The sequence below is a fragment of the Saimiri boliviensis genome, chromosome 14, assembly GCF_048565385.1.
Source record: "Saimiri boliviensis isolate mSaiBol1 chromosome 14, mSaiBol1.pri, whole genome shotgun sequence".
NCBI classification, from domain to species: Eukaryota; Metazoa; Chordata; class Mammalia; order Primates; family Cebidae; genus Saimiri; species Saimiri boliviensis.
The window spans coordinates 37,390,623-37,416,447 of record NC_133462.1 but is presented as its reverse complement, the minus strand read 5'-3'; the positions used below and the strand labels follow the sequence as shown (position 1 = coordinate 37,416,447).

Below are 25,825 nucleotides of genomic sequence, written 5' to 3'. Positions count from 1 at the left end.
AGGTTGCGGTGAGCCGATATCGCGCCATTGCACTCCAGCCTGGGTAACAAGAGCAAAACTCCATCTCAAAAAAAAAAAAAAAAAAAAAAGAAGAAGAAAGAAAGATGATAATATAAAATCATCACAGAAAACTAAGGGGCCACAAGTCTTATCTGAGAATAGGACACACAGAAAGACAATCTCATCTTCATGTCATTTATTTGAATGTATCCCCAAAATAAATTATCTTGTTTGCAACAGGTGAAGAGTGATACAGAAATGCTTCCACAAATTAATAACATTTGTACCTTACCCTTCTTTATTTTTGAGACACGGTCTGGCTATGTTGCCCAAGCTGGAGTGCAGTGCTGCAATCTTGGCTCACTGCAACCACTGCCTCCTAGGCTCAAGCAATCCTCCCACCTCAGCCTCCCCAGTAGCTGGGACAACAGGTACATGCCACCATGCCTTGCAAATTTTTGTATTTTTTGTAGAGACAGGGTTTCACCATGTTGCCCAGACTGGTCTCAAACTCCTGGGCTCAAATGATGCTCCTGCCTCGGCCTCCCAAAATGCTGGGATTACAGATGTGAGCCACCACACCTGGCCCACAGCTTACCCTTCCAGTGTGCACTTTTATGTCTCTATTAAAGGAGGTTTCTTTTCTTTTCTTTTTTCTGGTTTTTTTTTTTTTTTTTAGGTGAGGTTTCACTCTTGCTCTCCAGTCTGGAGTGCAATGGTGCAATCTCAGCCCACTGCAACCTCTGCCTTCCAGGTTCAAGTGATTCTTCTGCCTCAGCCTCCAAATTAGCTGGGATTATAGGTGCATGCCACCATGCCCAGCTAATTTTTGTATTTTAGATGAGATGGAAATACTTCAAATTTTGGAAAACTTAGGAATACTCCATGGAGAAGTATAAAAAGCTATCATAATCTAAATCGAAAAACCATTCAAGGAAAAAGCAGGAGAAAAAAAATTACATGCCAGTGTTCATCAATCATACCTTGTAGAAAATAAAAAGTTTCTCTTCAAAGCTTCCCTTCCTGTTAAAGAATAATAATAATAAATGTTAGAAATAATAGCTTCTTTTAATGGCTTTCTTCAAAGCCTTCTTGTATTTTGCTAGTAACTCTTTGTTAAGCCCTATCCTACGCAGCTGTAAGTACATTCTATATCCTTGTAGTTTAACCAAGATATCTGTGCTGGACATACTCACAGGCACCCCCCAGCTCACAGCCTATGTCCCTTCCTTATTTGGAAATGTTATTACTTTTGTAGGTCCTTTTGAAAGCCGCTTCCTCTTTTCCTTTGTTCTCCATTGCTTTACCTGTTCAGGAAAGTTTTGTTTTGTTTTGTTTTGTTTTTTTAAGCCTACAGTACCCAGTATTCCCAGGTGGTCCCCCATCCAAAGGAAAGTTTTAAGTTATTAGCCAATCAGGTTTAGCTTAGACGTTGAGGTCTGACTCCAACCAATGGAGATCAGACACAGTAGTAAGGACACAATGTGTAAAGGACAAATATGCCTGCCTTTCCTTTGTTCACTGTGCTCTTGTGGCAAGATTGCTGATGAGCAGCACCCTTTCTGCAGAAAGTAAAAATGCCCTGCTGAGAAAACTTTTTGTCTGAATGCTAATTTTTCCTTGTGTTACCTAGAAACAAGCATTCTGTCTCTAACAAATGGTGGCCTGTATGAGACCCATGCAATGAGCATACCCAGGCTCTCAGTAACCCAAAGGAGAGAAAGGCTTGCAACTCCATGCTATCCGGCAACTCTGCACAGACCAAGGTAGGAAATGTCACAAGGGGGTGACAAAGTACTTCCTTAGTGGCCAAAATTCTGGAAGGCGAGTGAGTATGGGTGTGTATGCATGAGTGCAGTCCTCTCTGTGAGTGTAGAGGCCAGACAGGATGAAACAAACGAATCTGCAAGATCTGTGATCATTTCAGAGGACCTAGAGGCCAGATGGGCAAAACAAACGGAGCTGCAAGTTCTGTGACTGTTTCATATGGCCTAGAGGCCAGAGAGGGTGTGTGGAGAGGGAAAGAATGAAAGAGACCTCCAGAAGTGTGTGTGTGTGGGGGTGGGGGGTCGGGGGGTTAGGGCTCGGTAATAGAATTCTTGCCAGGGGAAAAAAAGGGCAAGCCTCTGGAAAACGGGATAGGTAAGAAACCCCTAGGTCAAGAGGGGTTGAGTCTAACTGGCACCCAATATGGGGAATGTTTCTAAAAACGGATAGGAGGGTTGGGTGCAGTGGCTCATACCTGTAATCCCAGCACTTTGGGAGGCTGAGGCAGGTGGATCATGAGGTCAGGAGTTCAAGACCAGCCTGACCAACATGGTGAAACCCCCTCTCTATTAAAAATACAAAAAATTGACTCGCGTCGCGGCCGCGGAGACGTGAAGCTCGTGAATCTCCTCCCGCTCCGGGTCGGCGCTCGCCCTAGCTCTCCTCGCCCTTTGCCCCGGCCCCGGCCCCGCGCCCGCCATGGAGAAGACGGAGCTGATCCAGAAGGCCAAGCTGGCCGAGCGCTACGACGACATGGCCACCTGCATGAAGGCCGTGACCGAGCAGGGCGCCGAGCTGTCCAACGAGGAGCGCAACCTGCTCTCCGTGGCCTACAAGAACGTGGTCGGGGGCCGCAGGTCCGCCTGGAGGGTCATCTCGAGCATGGAGCAGAAGACCGACACCTCCGACAAGAAGTTGCAGCTGATTAAGGACTATCGGGAGAAAGTGGAGTCCGAGCTGAGATCCATCTGCACCACGGTCCTGGAGTTGTTGGATAAATACTTAATAGCCAATGCAACTAATCCAGAGAGTAAGGTCTTCTATCTGAAAATGAAGGGTGATTACTTCCGGTACCTTGCTGAAGTTGCATGTGGTGATGATCGAAAACAAACGATAGATAATTCCCAAGGAGCTTACCAAGAGGCATTTGATATAAGCAAGAAGGAGATGCAACCCACACATCCAATCCGCCTGGGGCTTGCTCTTAACTTTTCTGTATTTTACTATGAGATTCTTAATAACCTGGAGCTTGCCTGCACGCTAGCTAAAACGGCTTTTGATGAGGCCATTGCTGAACTTGATACACTGAATGAAGACTCATACAAAGACAGCACTCTCATCATGCAGTTGCTTAGAGACAACTTAACACTTTGGACATCAGACAGTGCAGGAGAAGAATGTGATGCAGCAGAAGGGGCTGAAAACTAAATCCATACAGGGTGTCATCCTCTTTGCTTCAAGAAACCTTTTTACACATCTCCATTCCTTATTCCACTTGGATTTCCTATAGCAAAGAAACCCATTCGTGTGTATGGAATCAACTGTTTATAGTTTTTTCACACTGCAGCTTTGGGAAAGCTTCATTCCTTGATTTGTGTTTGTCTTGGCCTTCCTGGTGTGCAGTTCCTGCTGTAGAAAAGTATTAATAGCTTCATTTCATATAAACATAAGTAACTTCCAAACACTTATGTAGAGGACTAAAAATGTATTTGGTATTTAAGTAATCTGAACCAGTTCTGCAAGTGACTGTGTTTTGTATTACTGTGAAGATACGAAAATGTAGTTAATTAAAATTTGAAGAGTGTTGCACATAACTTCTTAATTTCTACATTCCCTCCCTTACTCTTCGGGGGTTTCCTTCAATAAGCAACTTTTCCATGCTCTTTATGTATTCCTTTTTAGTAGGAATCCAGAAGTATTAGACCGAGTGGAAAAGCACTTGCCATTTCTGGCTAGGGGTAACAAATTGAAATGCCTCCTGTGTCACATAAGGAGGTCATGTAAATCTGTGGCAACAGGGAGTTTCCTTATTCACTCTTTATTTGCTGCAGTTTAAGTTGACAACCTCCCTTCCCAATAAAAATTCACTTACACCTCCAAAAAAAAAAAAAAAAAAAAAAAATTAGCTGGGCGTGGTGGGTGCCTGTAACCCCAGCTACTCAGGAGGGTGAGGGAGGAGAATCCCTTGAACCTGGGAGGTGAAAGTTGTTGTGAGCAGAGATCACGCCACTGCATACCAGCCTGGGCAACGGACAGAGATTCCATATCCAAAAAAAAAAAAAAAAAAAAAAAAAAGAAAAGAAAAGAAAAGAAAATGGGATAGGAAAGAAAAGCCACAGAAGGCAGTGAAGTATTCCTTGGTTGGGAACAAGGAAAGAGAAAATGGTGGGAGGGCAGGGTGAGAATGAGCTGGAGGTTTCGGGAGGTGAGGGAGTGTGTGTGGTAGGGGATGCAGCACCGACCCTGCCACGGGACTACGGGGTGGGGGACGGACAAGCCTCCATGTTGGAAGACCGAGGAGCCCACCAAGAGTGACTGCATGGAGGAAGCCCAGGAGGAGGCAGCCAAGGCGGCTGTGGGGGAGCCCCAGCAACAGCCCCCTGAGGCCCTGCAAGGCGGCACCTGCGGGGACCACTACCAGCCTAGCACTGAGGGGAGGTTGGACGAGGCCCAGCCACTGCCACTGTGTCCTGTGAGTGGAAGGCCAAGTATCCCCACCCGCAGAGGAGTGGCCCCAGCACCAGGCCTCCCCACATTCCCAGCAGCAGCCCCAGGCCACAAAGTCCCTGTCTCCAGTTCAGGGCAATAAGAGTCCAGAACTCTTAGGTGTAGAAAAAGTAACAACTGATAAAGATCCAAAGGAGAGAATGAGAGAAAAGAGGAAGAGACTTAGTGTGAGGGAGAGAGGAAATGAGATGACTGGGAAAGTGAGAGGCTTTTTCCTTGTGTAACCTAGGAACAAGCATTCTGTCTCTAACATACCTGTAATTCAAAATGATTAAAGTTTTTCTTTTTCTTCTTCTTTTTTTTTTTAATGAGACGGAGTTTCGCTCTTGTTACCCAGGCTGGAGTGCAATGGTGCAATCTCGGCTCACCGCAACCTCCGCCTCCTGGGTTCAGGCAATTCTCCTGCCTCAGCCTCCTGAGTAGCTGGGATTACAGGCACGCGCCACCACGCCCAGCTAATTTTTTGTATTTTTAGTAGAGACGGGGTTTCACCATGTTGACCAGGATGGTCTCGATCTCTCGACCTCGTGATGCACCCGCCTCGGCCTCCCAAAGTGCTGGGATTACAGGCTTGAGCCACGGCGCCTGGCCATGATTAAAGTTTTAAACATAAGACCTGCAACTGTAAAGCTACTAAAAGAAAACACAGGAGAAAGACTACACATTAGTCTGGGTGATAATATTTTTATTTAGATTTGACCCGAAAACTACAGGCAACAAAAGCAAAAATAGACAAATGGGATTACATAAAAACAAAAAGTGGGTGGAAGATCCAAGATGGCCGATTAGGAGCAGCTCAGGATTGCAGCTCCCAGTGAAAGCGCAGAGGGTGAGTAGACGCCATATTTCCAAACGGATTTTTATTGCCCACAGACCAGGAGATTCCCAGGCGGAGGAGCCCCACGGGTCACCAGTGCGGCTGTTTTGGCCGATGCGGCTGTTTTACTGGCGCCCTGGCACAGCAATTCTCCATACAAAATACATGGGTCTGGGAGCCCTTTTAGCTGGCGACTGGAGCTCCGGGAAGGCAGAGTCACCCATTCACCTGATTAAAAAAAAGGACTGAAACAGGGAGCCAGGCCAGGAGATTCCTGGGGAAGAAAGCGCCACGAATCTCAGCACTGCTGTTTCAGCCTGTGCAGTGGGTCACCGCACAAGAAATCACACAGATCCCGGTGCCTTTTCAACAGGTGACTGGAACACCTGGAAGAGAGCTGACCGTTCAACTAAAAAAAAAGGCTCTGAGGCAGGGAGCCAGGTGATCAGGCTCGGCTGGTCCCACCCCCACAAAAAAACAGCAATTGGAAACACTCTGGGTTGAGAGTTTCACAGCAAGCACAGCTGAACCCGGGAATGTCCAGTTCTGTGGGGGAGGGGTGTCCGCCATTACTGAGGCACTCCACCACTACGGAGGCAGCCTGCCGTTGCCGAGGGAACCTGCCATTACAGAGAGAGTCCGCCATTACAGAGGTGGGCCACCATTGCTGAGGCAGTTCTAACTACACCCATATAAACAGGACTGCAGGGAAGTTCACACAGCAGCTGGGCAGAGCCCACAGCACCTCAGTAAAGCCTCTGCAGGCAGACAGTGACTAGGCTGCCTCCTTGCTGGGCAGGGCAGCCTTGAAAAAAAGGCAGCAGCACAATGGAAACTCATAAATAAAGCCCTAACTCCCTGGGACAGAGCACCTGGGGGAAAAATGGTGTTTATGAATTTTGCTACAGCAGATTTAAACATACCTGCCCAGCAGCTCTGAATGAACAACGGAGCTCATACCTCAGCACTTGAGCTCCTATAAAGGACAGACTGTCTCCTCAAGCAGCTCCCTGACCCCCGTATATCCAAAGAGTCACCTCATACAGGAGAGCTCAGACTGATATTTGGCGGATATCCTTCTGGGACAAAGATAGCAGAAGAAGAAACTGGTAGCAACACTTACTGTTCTGCAGCTGCTGCAGGTAATCCCCAGGCAAGGAGGGCCTGGAGTGCACCTCAGCAGTCCTACAGCAGAGGGGCCAGACTGTTAGAAGGAAAACTAAGAAACAGAAATAACTTCATCATCAACAAACTGACGTCCACTCAGAGATCCAATCTGAAAGTCAGCAACTATAAAGACAACAGGTGGATAAATCCACAAAGATGGGAAGAAACCAGTGCAAAAAGGATGAAACACCCAAAACCAGAACGCCTCTCCTCCTACAAGGGATCACAACTCCTCACCAGCAAGGGAACAAGGCTGGATGGAGAAGGAGTGTGATGAAATGACAGAATCAGGCTTCAGAAGGTGGGTAATAAGAAAATTCTGTGAGCTAAAAGAACATGTTCTAACCCAATGCAAAGAAACTAAGAACCTTGAAAAAAAGATCTGACGAAATGTTAACGAGAATAGACAACTTAAAGAGAGGAATATAAGTGACTTGATGGAGCTGAAAAACACAACGCAAGAACTGTGCGAAGCATGCACAAGTTTCAACAGACAAATTGACCAAGCAGAAGGAAGGATATCAGAGGTCGAAGATCAACTCAATGAAATAACACAAGAAGGCAAGATTAGAGAAAAAAGGGTAAAAAGGAATGAACAAAGTCTCCAAGAAATATGGAACTATGTGAAAAGACCTAATCTATGTTTGTTAGGTGTACCTGAATGTGACAGAGAGAATGAATCCAAGCTGGAAAATACTCTTCAGGATATTATCCAGGAAAACTTCCCCAACCTAGCAAGGCAGGCCAATATTCAAGTCCAGGACATACAGAGACCACCACAAAGATATTCCTCAATAAGAGCAACCCTAAGGCACATAATCATCAGATTCACCAGGGTTGAAATGAAGGAGAAAATGCTAAGGGCAGCCAGAGAGAAAGGTCAGGTTACCCATAAAGGGAAGCCCATCAGACTCACAGCAGATCTTTCAGCAGAAACCCTAAAAGCCAGAAGAGAATGGGGGCCAATATTCAACATCCTTAAAGAAAAGAAGTTTCAACCCAGTTTCATATCCAGCCAAACTAAGCTTCTAAGTGAAGGAAAAATAAAATCCTTTGCAAACAAGCAAGTACTCAAAGATTTCATCACCACCAGGCCTGCTTTACAAGTGCTCCTGAAAGAGGCACTAAACATAGAAAGGAACAACCAGTACCAACCACTCCAAAAACATACCAAATGGTAAAGAGCATCAACACGGCCGGGCGCGGTGGCTCAAGCCTGTAATCCCAGCACTTTGGGAGGCCGAGGCGGGTGGATCACAAGGTCAAGAGATCGAGACCATCCTGGTCAACATGGTGAAACCCCGTCTCGACTAAAAATACAAAAAATTAGCTGGGCATAGTGGCGCGTGCCTGTAATCCCAGCTACTCAGGAGGCTGAGGCAGGAGAATTGCCTGAACCCAGGAGGCGGAGGTTGCGGTGAGCAGAGATCGCGCCATTGCACTCCAGCCTGGGTAACAAGAGTGAAACTCCGTCTCAAAAAAAAAAAAAAAAAAAAAAAAAGAGCATCAACACAATGAAGAATCTGCATCAACTAATGGGCAAAACAGCCAGCTAGCATCCAATTGGCAGTATCGAATTCACACATAACCATATAAACCCTAAATGTAAATGGACTAAATGCCCCAATCAAAAGACACAGACTGGCAAATTGGATAAAAAGCCAAAACCCATTGGTGTGCTGTATCCAGGAAACCCATCTCACATGCAAGGATACACAAAGGCTTAAAATAAAGGGATGAAGGAAGATTTACAAAGCAAATGGAGAGCAAAAAAAGGCAGGAGTTGCAATTCTTGTCTATGATAAAATAGACTTTAAAGCAACAAAGATCAAAAGAGACAAAGAAGGACATTACATAATGGTAAAAGGATCAATGCAACAAGAAGAGCTAATGATCCTAAATATATATGCACCCAATACAGGAGCACCGTGTTACATAAGGCAAGTTCTTAGTGACTTACAAAGAGACTTAGACTCCCACACAATAATAGTGGGATATTTTAATACCCCATTGTCAATATTGGACAGATCGATAAGACAAAATTAACAAAGATACCCAGAACTTGAACTCAGACCTGGAACAAGCAAATCTAATAGATATTTACAGAACTCTCCACCCCAAATCCACAGAATATACATTCTTCTCAGCACCACATCACACCTACTCTAAAACTGACCACATAATTGGAAGTAAATCACTCCTCAGCAAATGCAAAAGAATGGAAATCATAACAAACAGTCTCTCAGACCACAGTGCAATCAAGTTAGAACTCAGAATTCAGACACTAACTCAGAACTGCACAGCTTCATGGAAACTGAACTGGCTCTTGCACGTTGACTGGATAAACAATGAAATGAAGGTCGAAACAAAGATGTTCTTCGAAACCAACAAGAACGAAGACACAAGATACCAGAATCTCTGGGACACATTTAAAGCAGTGTCTAGAGGAAAACATATAGCAATAAATGCCCACATGAGAAACAAGGAGAGATCTAAAATCAACATTGAGATACCATCTCATGCCAGTTTGAATGGCGATCATTAAAAAATCTGGAGACAACAGATGCTGGAGAGGATGTGGAGAAATAAGAACACTTTTACACGGTTGGTGGGAGTGTAAATTAGTTCAACCACTGTGGAAGACAGTGTGGCGATTCCTTAAGGACCTAGAAATAGAAATTCCATTTGACCCAGCAATCCCATTACTGGGTATATATCCAAAGGATTATAAATCATTCTACTATGAGGACACATGCATACGAATGTTCATTGCAGCACTGTTTACAATAGCAAAGACCTGGAACCAACCCAAATGCCCATCGATGATAGACTGGACAGTGAAAATGTGGCATATATACACCATGGAGTATCATGCAGCCATCAAAAACAATGAGTTCATGTCCTTTGTAGGGACATGGATGAACCTGGAAACCATCAATCTCAGCAAACTGACACAAGAGCAGAAAATCAAACACCGCATGTTCTCACTTATAGACGCGTGTTGAACAATGAGAACACATGGACACAGGAAGGGGAGCACCATACACTGGGGTCTGTTGGGGGGAAATAGGGGAGGGACAGTGGGGGGTAGGCAGTTGGGGAGAGATAGCATGGGGAGAAATGATGCCATATATAGGTGAAGAGGAGGAAGGCAGCAAATCACACTGTCACGTGTGTACCTATGCAACAATCTTGCATGTTCTTCACATGTACCCCAAAACCTAATATGCAATTAAAAAAAAGCTTCTGCACCACAAAACAAACAACTGAGTGAAGAGACAATGTACAGACTGAGAAAAAATATTTGCAAGCTATACATATGGTAAGGGATTAATATCCAGAATATATAAGGAACTCAAACAGCTCTATCGACAGAAAACAAACAATTCAATTAAGAAATGATCAAGGGCCGGGCGCGGTGGCTCAAGCCTGTAATCCCAGCACTTTGGGAGGCCAAGACGGGTGGATCACGAGGTCAAGAGATCGAGACCATCCTGGTCAACATGGTGAAACCGTCTCTACTAAAAATACAAAAAAATTTAGCTGGGCATGGTGGCGCGTGCCTGTAATCCCAGCTACTCAGGAGGCTGAGACAGGAGAATTGCCTGAACCCAGGAGGCAGAGGTTGCGGTGAGCCGAGATTGCGCCATTGCACTCCAGCCTGGGTAACAAGAGTGAAACTCCGTCTCAAAAAAAAAAAAAAAAAAAAGAAATGATCAAGGGGTTAGTTGTGGTGGCTCATACTCTCATACTTGTAACCCCAGCACTTTGGGAGGCCGAGGTGGGAGGATCACTTGAGCCCAGGAGTTTGAGACTAGCTGGGAAACACGGCAAAACCATTTCTAATTAAAAATCAAAACCAAACAGAAAACAAAAAACTTAGCTGTGTGGTGCGTGGCTGCTGTCCCAGCTACTTGAAGGGCTAAGGTGGACAAATCAATCACTGATCCCAGGGAGGCTGAGGTTGCAGTGAGTCATGATTGTGTCACTGCACTACAGTCTGGGCAACAGAGCAAGAGCAAGACTCTGTCTCGAAAATGAGGAAAAGAGAGAGAGAAGAGGGAGAAAGAGAGAGGGAGAAAGAGAGAAGGGGGAAGGAGGAGGAGGAGGAGAGGAGAGGACAGAAAGGAAGAATATTCACTTGTTTTTGTGGCATGCATATACACAGGTGGTCAGTCCTATGAAGAAAAGCAAGGGAATAACAAGGTCCTAACCCCAGTGAAGATTGCTTGAGCCCAGGCTGAGGCTACAGTAAGCCACGATCACACCAATGCACTTCAGTCCAGGTGACAGAGCAAGACCCCAAAGAAAGAGGGAAGGGAGGGGAGGGGAGAGGGAGGAAGGATGGAAGGAAAGAAGAAAGAAAGGAGGTAAGGGAGAAACAGAGAGAGGGAGGAAGGAAGGAAGGGAGGGAGGGAAGAGGGGAGGGGAGGGGGAGAAATGAAGGAAAGAAGAAAGGAAGTGAGGAAGGGAGAAACAGAGGCAGGGAGGAAGGAAGGGAGGGAGGGACGGAAGAAATTCCCCAAAGATGGTACTTATTTTTGTGGCATGCATACAAAGGTAGTCAGTCCTATGAAGACAAGCAAGGGAATGAGTCCTAACCCCAGTGAGTCTTCCAGATTGGTCTCCAAGGCTGGATGTCGGGAGAAACCCAGTGGACACATTCACCTTTCAGCTTATTCCAACCATGACTGAAGAGGCCCAGCTAGGTAATACAGGTCCTCTTGAGCTAGCAGCTTAGCTTCAGGTGGACGAATGCATGATAAAGTTATAATAAAGTTTTCCCAAAAGATCTAGCTGCCAATAGGTAAAGCCACAAGGCTGCTAATGTCAGGCTGCTGTACTCATTCCATTTCCATTTGACCAGCAAAACCTACTGGGACATTCCCTTGCTGGTCACTGAATTTTTTCGAGATGTCAAGCATTCAGTTTCATAAAGAGATGAGTACTAGGTCCCTACCTGACCTTTCGTTTTTTTAATAGAGGCAGAGTCTCGCTATGTTGTCCAGGCTGGTTGTGACCTCATGAGTTCAGGTGATCCTCCTGTCTTGGCCTCCCAAAGTGCTGAGATTACAGCCATTAGCCCAGCCTCTACCTTTTCTTTTCTTTTTTGAGATAGTTTTGCTCATTACCCAGGCTGGGTTCAGTGATGCAATCTTAGCTCACTGCAATATCCACCTCCTGGGTTCAAACAATTCTCCTGCCTCAGCCTCCCAAGTAGCTGGGATTACAGGTGCACACCACCACACCCAGCTAATTTTTGTATTTTTAGTAGAGACAGGGTGTCATCATGCTGGCCAGGATGGTCTCAATCTCTGACCTTGTGATCCACCCGCCTCAGCCTCCCAAAGTGCTGGGATTACAGGCATGAGCAACTATGCACAGCCTCATTTGAGTTTTATGAGTTCTTTTACCAGATGACTTTGGATGCTTTAAGGGATAATAAACACAAAATGCTTTTTCACATGCCTTAGATCGACTGAAATGGTCTTCTTTGTGTCTTCTCATGTTTAGCAGACCAAAGACTGAAGAGGCTGGGTGTGGTGGCCCACACATGTAATCCCAGCACTTTGGGAAGCCAAGGTGGGCAGATCACTTGAGACCAGTAGTTTCTGACCAGCCTGAGCAACATGATGAAACTCTAGCTCTACTAAAAATACAAAAATTAACCGAGCATGGTGGCACATGCCTGTAATCCAACTACTCCAGAGGCTGAGATAGGAGAATTGCTTGATCCCGGGAGGCAGAGGTTGCAGTGAGCTGAGATCATGGCATTGCACTCAAGCCTGGGCAACAGAGGGAGATTGTCTCAAACAAACAAACACACACACACACACACACACATCATTTTCTTACATTCATAAGTTCTCTCTCCATTTTAACTCTGAACATGAATATTAAAGACTATGGAATATCTAAAGGCTTTCTCACATTCTCTGTATTATTTTCCTAGAGCTGACCAAAAAAAAAAAAAATTGTATAACTTAAACAACAGAAATTTATTTGCTCATAGTTTTGGAGGCTGGAAGTCCAGGATCAACGTGTAGATAAAGATGGTTTCCTCCATAATGAGCCTTAAAAGAAGTCTCTTCCAGGAATCTCTCCTTGACTTGCAGATACCATTTCTGGTCATGTCACATAAAATTCTGTTCCTGCTACCCTGATATCTCTTTAACTTCTTATAAGGAAACCAGTCATATTAAATGAGGGCCACATTCTAACTGCCTCATTTTAAAACCACCTCTTTAGAAAACTACATCTCCAAATACCACCTCATCTTGAGGTCCCATGGGAGAAAGCCTTAATATGTTGACTGGTGGACGAGACATGGGACATAATCCAGATCAGCAGTCCCGTAAGTTTTTGGCACCAGGGGCCAGTTTCATGAAAGACATTTTTCCTACAGACTGGAGTAGGGAACAGTTTGGGGATTAAACTGTTCCACCTCAGATAATCAGGCCTTAATTCTCGTAAGGAATGCGCAACCTAGATCTCCTACATACGCAGTTCACAATAGAGTTCATGCTCCTATGAGAATCTAATGCTGCTGATGATATGACAGAAGGTGGAGGACAGGCAGTAATGCTTGCTCACCCTACATTCACCTCTGTATGTACGGCCCAGATCGTAACAGGCCACAGACCTGTACCAGTCCATGCCCAGGGGTTTGGGGACCCCTGATCTAGGCCATTCCACTTATATTCATCAAGTTATTCTCCAGCATACATTGATTGGCATGTGCATATTAAAGCTGTGAAACATAAAAAGGTTTTCCTGCCAGGCACAGTGGCTCACACCTGTAATCCCAGTACTTTGGGAGGCCCAAGAGGGCGCATCATTAGGTCAGGAGATCGAGACCATCCTGGCTAACACGGTGAAACCTCATCTCTATTAAAAATACAAAAAATTAGGGCCGGGCACAGTGGCTCAAGCCTGTAATCCTAGCACTTTAGGAGGCTGAGGCGGGCGGATCACAAGGTCAAGAGATCGAGACCATCCTGGCCAACATGGTGAAACCCCGTCTCTACTAAAAATACAAAAATTAGCTGGGCGTGGTGGCGTGCGCCTGTAGTCCCAGCTACTCGGGAGGCTGAGGCATGAGAATTGCTTGAACCTGGGAGATGGAGGTTGCAGTGAGCCAAGATTGTGCCACTGCCCTCCAGCCTCGTGCCTGGCGACAGAGTGAGACTCTGTCTCAAAAAAAAAAAAAAAAAAAATTAGCTGGGCATAGTGGCGCATGCCTGTAATCCCAGCTACCCAGAAGACTGAGGCAGGAGAATCATTTGAACCCGGGAGGTGGAGGTTGCAGTGAACCAAGATCATGCCACTGCACTCCACCTTGGGAAACAGACTGAGACCACAAAAAAAAAAAAAAAAAAAAAAAAAAAAAAAAAAAAAAGTTTTCCCACACTGCTTCAATTCATATTTTCCATTTACATAGGGTTCCCTGCCACTGTGAATTCTTACATGTTCATTATGACCTGAGATAATAAAGAAGTGGTTCCACATTAACTCCCATAGCATTCCTCTCCAATGTGACTTTGTTCACGTTTCCTGTAAATGGGAACCATAGAGAGCTTTCCCACAATTCTAACAGTGATAAGGTTTCTCCTCAGTGTGAATTTTTAAAGTATATGAAAAGGGACTATAAGAATTGAAGAATTTGCCAGCCGGGCGCGGTGGCTCATGCCTGTAATCCCAGCACTTTGGGAGGCCGAGGCAGGTGGATCACGAGGTCAAGAGATCGAGACCATCGTGGTCAACATGATGAAACCCCGTCTCTACTAAAAATACAAAAAATTGGCCAGGTGCGGTGGCTCACGCCTGTAATCCCAGCACGTTGGGAGGCCGAGGAGGGTGGATCACAAGGTCGAGAGATCGAGACCATCCTGGTCAACATGGTGAAACCCCGTCTCTACTAAAAATACAAAAAATTAGCCGGGCATGGTGGCGCGTGCCTGTAATCCCAGCTACTCAGGAGGCTGAGGTAGGAGAATTGCCTGAACCCAGGAGGCAGAGGTTGTGGTGAGCTGAGATCACGCCATTGCACTCCAGCCTGGGTAACAAGAGCAAAACTCCGTCTCAAAAAAAAAAAAAAATGTATATACAAAAAATTAGCTGGGCATGGTGGCGCGTGCCTGTAATCCCAGCTACTCAGGAGGCTGAGGCAGGAGAATTGCCTGAACCCAGGAGGCGGAGGTTGCGGTGAGCTGAGATTGCGCCATTGCACTCCAGCCTGGGTAACAAGAGCGAAATTCTGTCTCAAAAAAAAAAAAAAAAAGAATTGAAGAATTTGACCAGGCATGGTGTCTCATGCCTGTAATCCTAGCCCTTTTTGGGAGGCTTGAGGCAGATGGATCATCTGAGGTCAGGAGTTCAAGATGAGCCATGGTGAAACCTCGTCTCTACTAAAAATATAAAAAATTAGCTGGGTGCAGTGGTATGCACCTGTAATCCCAGCTATTTGGGAGACTGAGACAGGAGAATCACTTGAACCCGGGAGGCGGAGGCTGCAGCAATAAGCTGACATCATGCCACTGTGCACTCCAGCCTGGGTGACAGAGTAAGACTTTGTCTCGAAAAAATAAATAAATAAATAAAAATAAATAAAAAATAAAAAGAATTGAAGAACTGATCATACTACTAACACTCACAGGGTTTCCATTTTCCATACACTGTGGGTTCACATATTTGAAATGAATTAGAATAACTGTAGGTTTTTCAATATTGCTTTACATTTTTAGGGGTTTTCGCCAGTGAGTTGGCATGTGGATATTAAAAAGGAAGTATTATATAAATCCTTTCCAATATTTCTTACACTGAAAGGGCATCTCTCCAGAGTAAATTCTCACACGTTCATTAAGCTTTGAGTAACTATCTAGTGCTGGCTTCTCAATATTTCTTATATTCATAGGGCTCTGTCCACTATGAGTCCTTGTTTAAGAAGGGCTGAGCATTGATGATGGGTTCTTTTTACTTATTTTTTAGACAGTCTCTCTCTTGCCCAGGCTGGAGTGCAGTGACACAATCTCAGCTCACTGCAACCTCGGCTCACTGCAACCTCCACCTCCTGGATTCTAGTGATTCTCTCACCTCAGCCTCCCAAATAGCTGGGATTATAGGCACCTGCCACCACGCACAGCTGACTTTTGTTATTTTTTGTAGAGAAAGGGTTTCACCATGTTGGTCAAACTGAGTTTTTTTGTTTTATTTTTGAGACTAAGTCTCAGTTTGTTGCCCAGACTGGAGTGCAGTGGTATGATCTCGGCTCACTGTAACCTCTGCCTCCCAGGTTCAAGCCATTCTCCTGCCTTAGCATCCAAAGTAGCTGGGATTACAGGTACCTGCCACTACACCTGGCTAATTTTTGTATTTTTAGTAAAGACCTGGTTTCACCACATTGGCCAGACTGGTCTCAAACTCCTGGCCTCAAGTAATCCACCCAGCTTGGCCTCCCAGGATTACAGGCATGAGCCACTCTGGCTGGCTATTGATATAAAAAAAGGAATTTGGCTGGGTGCAGTGGCTCACACCTGTAATCCCAGCATTTTGGGAGGCCAAGGTGGGCAGATAATGAGGTAAAGAGATCAAGCCTAGCCAACATGGTGAAATCTCGTCTCCACTAAAAGTACAAAAATTAGCTGGGCATCAAGGGACATGCCTGTATTCACAGGTACTTCAGAGGCTGAAGCAGGAAGATCACTTGAACCTGCGAGGCAGAGGTTGTGGTTAGCCAAGATCACCCCACTGCACTCCAGCCTGGGCAACAAAACAAGACTCCGTCTCAAAAAAAAAAAAAGGAATTTGTCACATGATCCCAGAAAGAAGTAAAATGATGAACAGCCTCAAAAGTCAACAACTCTTCCCAGATGTGTCAGAGTAATGGGGCTGCAGGACAAACCATCATGGAGGGAGGGGTTATCTGTGCTTTGTCAGTTTTACCTCCAGGAGCTGAAACAGGTTTTCATAGTATCAGCGAAAAATCCCCTCATGCTCTTGGCTAATAATGTGAAAAAGTGCTCTCTTCATAACAAGGCCTGCCATCAGGAGAAACTAGTTCACCAGAGAAAAGTCTGCTTTTTGCCTGGGCATGGTGACTCACACCTGTAATCTCAGCACTTTGGGAGGCCGAGGAGGGCGGATCACCTGAGATGAGGAGTTCAAGACCAGCTTGGCCAACATGGTGAAACCCTGTCTTTAAAAAAATAAAAGAAAAAGAAAAATCTGCCTTTTTTTTTTTTTTTTTTTTTGAGATGGAGTTTTGCTCTTGTTGCTCAGGCTGGAGTACAAAGGCACAATCTCGGCTCACTGCAACCTCTATCTCCTGGGTTCAAGAGATTCTCCTGCCTCAGCCTTCCGAGCAGCTGGGGTTATAGGCATGCGCCACCACACTGTTAATTTGGTATTTTTGGTAGTGATGGGTGTTTCTTTACATTGGTCAGGCTAGTCTCAAACTCCTGACCTCAGGTGATCCACCCACATCAGCCTCCCAAGGTGCTGGGATTACAGGCGTGAGTCATCACATCCGGCCAATCTTCTGGGTTTTCATGAGAGCTTCAGTGACCCGGAGGAAGGAAATAACCAACTCCAGCCAACTCTATACATCCTGACCCAACTAAAGGGTGGGAAAAACTACGAAGTTCACAGTGCAGAGGCACGGATTCACTAAAAGGCTGACATCTAATGACTGGACAATAGAACACTGCTGCTCTCCCCATAACTTACCACCATTACTACAGGCCTATTTACAGCAGTTCCTCTTATCTGGTATGCCACGTCCAGCTATGGAAAAACTGCAAGCATACTAAAAGGCAAAAGTTAGTTTAAAGAGAAAGAGTAAGAACCAGAACCAGATATAGCAGGACTGTTGAAATTAGACTGGGAATTTAAAACAATTATGATTGGTATGTCCTGGGTTCTAATGGATAAAGCAGACAGCATCCAAGAATGGACCGGCAGTGTAAATACAGAGACAGAAATTCTAAGAATCACAAATAAAGGCCAGAGATTGAAGACAGTGTAACAGAAAGTGAAGAATGCCTTTGGTAGGCCTATTATTGGACAGGAAACAGCCAGGAAACAGCCAACTAAAGAGCTTGAGAATATAGCAGTAAAAAATCCACAACTGAAAAGCAAAGAGAACTAAGAATAAAATAACAAGATATTAAGAACTGTGGGATACCGACAAAAGTTGTATCTTACCTATAAACGAAATACCAGATGGAAAGAAAAAAAAAGGAAAAGAAATATTCGAAACAATAACGACTGAATTTCTCAAAATTAACTCAGACACCAAAACACAAATCCAGAGGCTGAGCAAATATCAAGCAGGACAAGCACCAAAAAACCCTACACCTAGGCATATCATTTAAAAATAACAGAATATCAAAGATATCAAAAGATTCTCAAAGAAGCCAGAAGGGGAAAATGCTTTATGTCTTAGAATCAAGAGCAAGAATTACATCCAACATTGAGCACAGAAGGAAGAAGTGAAGGTAAAATAAAAATGTTCATTTTTGTAATTCTTAATTGATCAGGTAACTTCTGAAAAATAGCTACAATGTACTAGATTACAAATGCTAGTTTTGTGTGCCTGTGTGCATATGCAGGTAAATGAAATATAGTAATGGTGGAAGGTCTGAGAGGGAAGATTTAGAATTATTTTGATAGCCGGGCATGGTGGCTCACGCCTGTAATCCTAGCACTTCGGGAGGCCAAGGTGGGTGGATCACCTGAGGTCACGAGTTCAAGACCAGCCTGGCCATCATGGTGAAACCCCATCTTTAAAAAGAAAAATAAGAAAAAAAAAAAGAATTATTTTGATAGTATAAGGTACTAACACTACTCATGAAACAGTACAGTAGTATGAGAATTCATGTAAATATTATGGTATGGAAAATATACAAACATTTCTTACCTTCCCAGGGTTTTGAGGTAATTTTAGGTGTGCAAAAAAAAATTCTGTGGAGTTAATGTAAGGCTTCCTACTTGCATTACAGGGAGAAGGCTTCTCTCCAGTTCACCTTCTTACACCTTTCTAGAAGGTAGAAAACATTAATGTAAGCTCTTCTACAATCCTAATGGGGTCTCGGCCTGCTCCAAGTTCCAATATGGTGTATAAGGTCACAGATTTCTTACTTTACAGTAAAAGAAACTTTCCTTTTTTTCCCCTCTATTTTCACATGGTCTATGAACAGACAACTTGTATGTGAATATTAAAATAGAGGGAACATTCACAGGCTTTTTCATGTGCCTTACATTCATACAATTTCTCTCCTATGTAAATTCTGTGTGTAGAAAGTACCGAAGACTCAATGAAGGTTTTCCCACGCCTTACATTCATATAGCTTCTCTCCAGTGTGGCTTTGCATGTTGAATATTAAGGCTTTTAAACAATCTATAAACGTTTTTGCTTATTGCTTGCTGTATTCACTTGCTAGAGCCACCACAACAAAACACCAGAATGGGTGGCTCAAACAAGAGAAGTTTATTTGCTAAAAGTTCTGGAAGCCCAAAATCAATGTGCCAGCAAGCAAGGTTGGTGGCCTTGATAGGATCTGTTCCAGCCTTCTGTCTTTGGCTTGCAGATGGACATCATCTGATGACCTCATGTCATCTGTTTGTTGTTCCACTTGTGTCTTTCTCCTCTAATAGGGAAAACAGTCTCAATTTAACAAAAAAAAAATTTTTTTTTTTGAGACGAAGTCTTACTCTGTCACCCAGGCTGGAGTGCAGTGGCACGACGTCTGTTCACAGCAACCTCTGCCTCCCGGGTTCAAGCTATTCTCTTGCCTCAGTCTCCCAAGCAGCTGGGATTAGAGGCACCTGCCACCACACCTGGATTTTTTTTTGTTATTTTCAGTAGAGACAGGGTTTCACCATGTTGGTCAGGCTGGTCTCAAACTCCTGACCTTAAGTGATCCACCCACTGCAGCCTCACAAAGGGCTGGGATTACAAGAATTAAATAATTTTCATAGTTTCTTCTCTCCAGTGTGAGTTCATTTATGTCTTTGAAGTGAATTAGAACAAATTAGAGCTCTCCCACATTCATTACATGGACAGAGTTTCTCACTAGTGAGTTCGTTCGTGTCTTCGAAGTGAACGAGGATGACTGTAAGCTTTCCCACACTGCTGACATTTATAGGGTTTCTCTTCCATGTGTGTTTTTTCATGAATTCTAAAGGAACTAGAACATATGAAGGCTTTCCCACACTGTTTACATTCATAGGGCTTCTCTCCAGTGTGAGTCCTTTCATGTATTTGAAATGAACTGGAATGACTGAAGGCCTTTCCACATTGTTTACACTCATAGGGTTTTTCTCCAGTGTGGATTCGCATGTGAATTTTAAGGCGGGTGGAATAGTTAAAAGTCTTACCACATTCCTTACAGATGTATGGTTTCTGGGCATTGTGCGTTCGCATGTGATTATTAAGACATGAGGGATACCCGAATACTTTCCCGCATATCTTACACTCACAGGCCTTCTCTTCAGTGTGAGTTCTCAAGTGTCCATTAAGATTTGAGGAAATTGCAAAGGCTTTCCCACATTCAGCACACACAAAAGGCTTCTCTCCAGTGTGAGTTCTGATATGTTGAATAAGGCGTGAGGACGTAAGGAAGGATTTCCCACATTCCTTACATTCATAGGGTTTGTCTCCACTATGAGATCGTACATGTATACTAAGGCCCGAGTACTGAGTGAAGGCTTTCCCACATTCCTTACATATATACGGTTTCTCTCCAGTGTGAGTTCTTCCATGTATCTGAAATGAATTGGAATAATTGAAGGCTTTCCCACATTCCTTACATTCATAGGGTTTCTCCCCAGTGTGGGTTCGCATGTGAATACTGAGGTAGGCTGGGTATCTATAGCCTTTTCCACATTCCTTACATTTATAGGGCTTTTTTGCATTGAGGGTTTCTATAAGCACAGAAAGGTTTGTGGAGTCAATAAAACCTGGCCCATGCCATTCATAGAGTTTTTCTCCATTGTGAGTTTTCATATGTGCCTGAAGGTATGACCCATTAATGAAGGATTTTCCACAGTGACTACATTCAAATGACTTTTCTTGTGTGCTAGTTCTCTGGCATACAATATTTGGTGTCAGGCTGAAGATTTTTTCACTCTGATTAAACTCAGACAGTTTCTCACCAGTAGAGGTTTTCTCATGCAGAATAAGGAAATCTTGAGTGTTCCCTGTACTTTGAGTTCTCATGTGCATCTTAAGGCATGAGTGTTCACTGAAGACTTCTCCACCTTGCTCACAGTCACAAAGTTTCCTTCCATTGTGGTTTCCTTCCTGTTGAAGGGACGATAAGAATTTTATCAAATATATTAACAGAATGCACCCATCTGAAGCTAAAAACATTATAATAATGATTATAATTTATGGCATTTTTATTACATGCATTCAGGTCCACCCTGTAGATTTATTTTAAGTGGTATGACTTAACTCTTATTCTAGAATGCTGTGCCATCTACTTTAATCTTGGCCAGGCCTCTAATCCCAGCAGTCTGGGAGGCTGAGGAGGGCAGAACACATGAGATCAGGAGTTCAAGAACAGCCTGGCCAACATGGTGAAACCCTGTCTCTACTAAAAATACAAAAAAATTAGCTGAGTGTGGTGGCACATACCTATGATCCCAGCTATGTGGGAGGCTGAGGCATGAGAATCGAATTGCTTGAACCTGGGAGGCAGAGGTTGCAGTGAGCCAAGATGGTGTCACTGTACTTCAGCCTGGGCAACAAAGCGAGATTCCGTCTCAAAATTGTAATAATCATAGGTTTGGTGCCATGGTTCATGCCTGTAATCACAGCACTTGGGAGGCCGAGGCAGATGGATCACCTGAGGGAGACTGGGAGTTCCAGACCAGCCTCACCAACATGGAGAAACTCCATCTCTATTAAAAATACAAAATTAGCCAGGTGTGGTGATACATGCCCATAATCCCAGCTACTTGGGAGGCTGAGGCAGGAGAATTGCTTGAACCTGGGAGGCAGAGGTTGCAGTGAACCAAGATTGAGCCATCGCAATCCAGCCTGGCAAAAAGAACAAAACTCCATCTCAAATAATAATAATAATAATGGATTGCTATAGAATTCTGTGATATTGTTTTTAAAATTCAATGTCTAGACGGGCGCAGTGGCTTACATTTGTAATTCCAGCATTTTGGGAGGCCAAAGTGGGTGGATCGTTTGAACCTAGGAATTAGACAGCAGCCTGGGCAACATGATGAAACCCTATCTCTACAAAAAATATTAAAAAATTATCTGGGCATGGTGGTACGTTCCCGTAGTCCCAACTACATAAGAAGCTGAAGTGGGAAGATCACTTGAGCCAAAGGGTCAAGGCTTCAGTGAGCCATGTTTGTGCCATTGCACTCCAGCCTGAGTGACACAGCAAAACCTTGTCTCAACAAAAAAAAAATTTTTTTTAATTCAAAGTCTAAGCCAGATGTGGTAGCTCATGCCTGTAATCCTGGCACTTTGGTAAACTGAGGCAGAGGATCACTTGAGCACAGGCGCTCAAGACTAGTCTGGGCAACACAGCAAGATCCTATATCTACAAAAAATTTAAAGAATTAGCTAGGTGTGATAGTGCACACCTGTAGTCCAGCTACTAGGGAGGGTGAGGTGGGAGGATCGCTTAAGCCTAGGAGGTCAAGGCTATAATGAGCCATGATTACACCACTGCACTCCAGCCTGTGACAGCAAAACCCTGTGTCAAAAAAAACACCAAAACAAAACTCAATGTCTAGTTCCACATGTGGAAATGTGAAGAAGCTCTGAAGAAACAAGTTTCATAATACATTTGGAGCATCCCCAAACTAATCACTCTCTCTTGTGTGTATGCAACTTCTCTCAAATATCTCTTATTTTTGCTGACTTTCCATTATAGAATTCCTGATTTTCTCTGAGGATGGAAAATAAGAACCATCCCTTGCAAATCTTACCAATTGTACCCCAATGGATGTCTGACCCCTCAAACAGTTCTGCTGAAGTGTAGACCATTGGGTTTCAAGTTGCAATTCCCATCCTGAAATAAAACAGAAAAACAAATAAAAGGACTTAAGCAAGGTGAGGTAGCTCATGCCTGTAATCCCAGCACTTTGGGAGGCCAAGGCAGGCAGATCACTTGAGGTCAGTGTAAGGCTGGTTGCCTCGCCTGGAGTTCCGACAGGCCCATATCCCTCCCATCTTGAAAATCAGAATACGTCAATCATCTAGCCCCACCTTGGAAATCCCCTCTACACTAGGATGCCAATCATCTAGCTCCGCCTTGGAAATCCCCTCTGCACTCGGCACCTAACCCCTCCCTTGGAAATCCCCTCTGCACTCAGCCTGCTCACAGGAAGTCCCACCTCTCTACCAATAGTAGCTCCTGCTGTCCACATCCTGTCTCCCCAAATCCAATCAAACGCCTTCACTCCCTATAAAACCCCACTCCTGACAGGAAGCAGTGCAACTTGCCTGGCCCCTCTCCCTGGGACCATGGAACATCGTCAGGGAGCTGAATAAATTGGAATTGGCATCTAATTTCTTGTTCTGGCCTCAGTTTCCTCGTTTTTTACTTGGCTCCTATCTTCAAAGAATAAACTTTACAGTCAGGAGCTGGAGACCAGCCTGGCCAACATGGTGAAACCCCATCTCTACTAAAAATACAAAAGTTAGCTGCGTGTGGTGGTGAGCACCTGTAATCCCAGCTACTCAGTGGGCTGAGGCAGGAGAATTTCTTGAACCTGGGAGGCAGAGGTTGCAAGGAGCTGAGATCACACCACTGTACTCCAGCCTTGGCGACAGAGTCAACAACAATGACAAAAGAAAGGATTTGGGGGAAAAAAAAATGGAAAGAAATGGAAAGAGTTGAAAACAATAAGGCTCATTTCTATTTGTTTCAAATTAAACATGGCAAAAAAAACAAAGAGATTCAGGGATTTGGGCTACATCAAAAATTTGGTTTTGATGTAAATGATCCAAAGGGGGAAAAACTGGCTAAAACAAGGACATTAAGTAAAAATTTTAGATTGTTTATTACAAATTGATGCTATGAAAATTAAAACTAATAGTGATTCCTGCAGCTGTACCTTGATTTTCTTAGGGGGGAAAAAAACTGATAGGTCAATAGAGAGTATCACGGAGTGAAAGCAGGAAATTTCTGGAAAAACTGTGTAACAAAAATTGACTTAAGGAAATGTTCTCGCCGGGCACGGTGGCTCATGCCTGTAATTCCAGCACTTTGGGAGGCCAAGGTGGGTGGATCACCTGAGGTCAGGAGTTCACCGCCAGCCTGGTCAACATAATGGAACCCCATTGCTACTAAAAATAAATTAGCCAGGTGTGGTGGTAGGTGCCTGTAATCCCAGCTACTTGGGAGGCAGAGGCAGGAGAATCATTTGAACCTGGGAGGTGGAGGCTGCAGTGAGCCAAGACTGCGCCATTGCACACCAGCCTGGGCAACAAGAGTGAAACTCTGTCTCAAAAAAAATAAAAAGAAAGAAAGAAAAGAAATGTTCTAAGACCCCAGGTGGATGCCTGAGATCATGGCTAGTTCTGAACCCTGTATACACTATGATTTTTCAACCTAGTAACTGAGATGGCCATTATGTGACTGACAGGTGGTATACACAATGTGGATATACTGACAAAAGGATGATTCACATGCCAGGCAGGATGACATAAGATTTCATCATACTACTGAAAACAGTGAAAAATTTTAAACTTTGAATGTTGTTTTATTTCTGGAATTTTTTTTTTTTTTTGTGGGGTAGTAGGGCAGTGGCCAGGGTCTCACTCTGCCACCCAGGCTGGAGTACAGTGGTGTCATCACATCTCATCGCAGCCTTGACCTCCCAGGCTCAATCAACCCTCAAAGCTCAGTCTCCTGCGTGGCTGGGACAGCAGGTGTGTCCCACCACCCACAGCTAACTTTTCTATTTTTTGTAGAAACAAGGTTCTTGGTATATTGCCTAGGCTGGTCTCGAACTCCTGGGCTCAATGATTCACCCTCCTAAGCCATCCAAAAAAGTGTGGGGATTACAGGCATGGGCCACCATACCTGGCTGAATTTTCCATTTAATATTTTTTGGACCATGGTTGACTGTAGATAACTGAAACAGTGAAAAATGAAATCACAGACAAGGGGGGACTGTTCTGTAAGTAAAAGTGTGTGGGAAGTTAAATATTTCCTAACTTTATCTAAACCTGCAGAGAGAAAATACACGTTAAAAAGTTTCCTAGGCCAAGAATGGTGGCTCATGCCTGTAATCCTAAGAATTTGGTAGGTCGAGGCGGGTGGATTACCTGAGGTCAGGAGCTTGAGACCAGCCTGACCAACATGGAGAAACCCCACCTCTACTAAAAATACAAAAATTAGCCAGGCGTGGTGGCGGGCACCTGTAATCCCGGAAGCTACTCGGGAGGCTAAGGCAGGAGAATTGCTTGAACCCAGGAGGTGGAGGTTGCAGTGAGCCAAGACTGCGCCACTGCACTCCAGCCTGGGCAACAACAGTGAAACTCCAGCTCAAAAACCAAACCAAAACAACAACAAAAAAAAGTTTCCTAATTATGCTTCCAAACATAGTGACCTTCTCATCAACCAGAGTTGTTCTTCATGAACACTCACCTTGGAGAACGCCTCCCTGAACTGTCCTTGACTCTTCTTGTTCCAACCAAGAGATCAGACTGGGTTTGATGATCTGACCTCCTGAGCACAGAAAAAGACATTGATGGAAGAGGCTCATACAAGAGATTACAAACTGCTCTTTCCCTGCTGCCACTAGGTCATGCAGAGGTGGAGGCTTGGGTGCGTTCAAGATTCAGCTTCACCCGTAACCCACTGCCATGACTGAGGAAGATATTGCTGCTGGAGGTGTAATGGACATCAATACTGCTATACAAGAGGCGCTGAAGACTGCCCTCATCCACGATGGCCTAGCACGTGGAATCTGCAAAGCTGCCAAAGCCTTAGACAAGTGCCAAGCCCATCTTTGTGTGCTTGCATCCAACTGTGAAGAGCCTATGTGTGTCAAGTTGGTGGAGGCCTTTTGTGCTGAACACCAAATCAACCTAATTAAGGCTGATGACAGCAAGAAACTAGGTGAATGGGTCGGCCTCTCTAAAAATGGCAGAGAGGGAAAGCCCCGTAAAGTGGTTGGTTGCAGTTGAGTAGTAGTTGAGACTATGGCAAGGAGTCTCAGGCCAAGGATGTCATTGAAGAGTACTTCAAGTGCAAGAAATGAAGAAATAGCCAGGCGCGGTGGCTCAAGAGGCGGGTGGATCACAAGGTCGAGAGATCGAGACCATCCTGGTCAACAAGGTGAAACCCCATCTCTACTAAAAATACA

At 44.5% G+C, this 25,825-nt stretch overlaps 2 protein-coding genes and 1 pseudogene across 7 annotated transcripts in view; 2 read left to right on the top strand and 1 right to left on the bottom strand.

The window, feature by feature from the left end:
- Positions 1-983: 983 nt before the first annotated feature.
- ZNF426 (zinc finger protein 426) overlaps positions 984-25,825 on the bottom strand; it is a 35,566-nt gene continuing 10,724 nt past the window's right edge. For 4 of the 6 annotated variants that reach the window (XM_003938924.3, XM_010349612.2, XM_074384668.1 and 1 more), the window contains 3 exons: positions 25,105-25,185; positions 22,436-22,518; positions 13,878-20,780 (listed from right to left, as the gene is read on the bottom strand). In XM_003938924.3, the coding sequence (XP_003938973.2) occupies positions 19,551-20,780; positions 22,436-22,518; positions 25,105-25,185 (1,394 nt within the window). In that variant the 3' untranslated portion in view covers positions 13,878-19,550. Of the gene's footprint in view, positions 1,024-13,877; positions 20,781-22,435; positions 22,519-25,104; positions 25,186-25,825 lie in introns of those variants that run through there. The other 2 variants (XR_012513450.1, XM_010349613.3) reach the window with 2 other exon arrangements.
- LOC120362766 (14-3-3 protein theta pseudogene) lies at positions 2,361-3,656 on the top strand (annotated as a pseudogene).
- LOC120362767 (small ribosomal subunit protein eS12-like) lies at positions 25,323-25,646 on the top strand. Its single transcript, XM_039466539.1, has one exon. It carries the CDS (start codon positions 25,323-25,325, stop codon positions 25,644-25,646), a length of 324 nt encoding a protein of 107 aa, XP_039322473.1.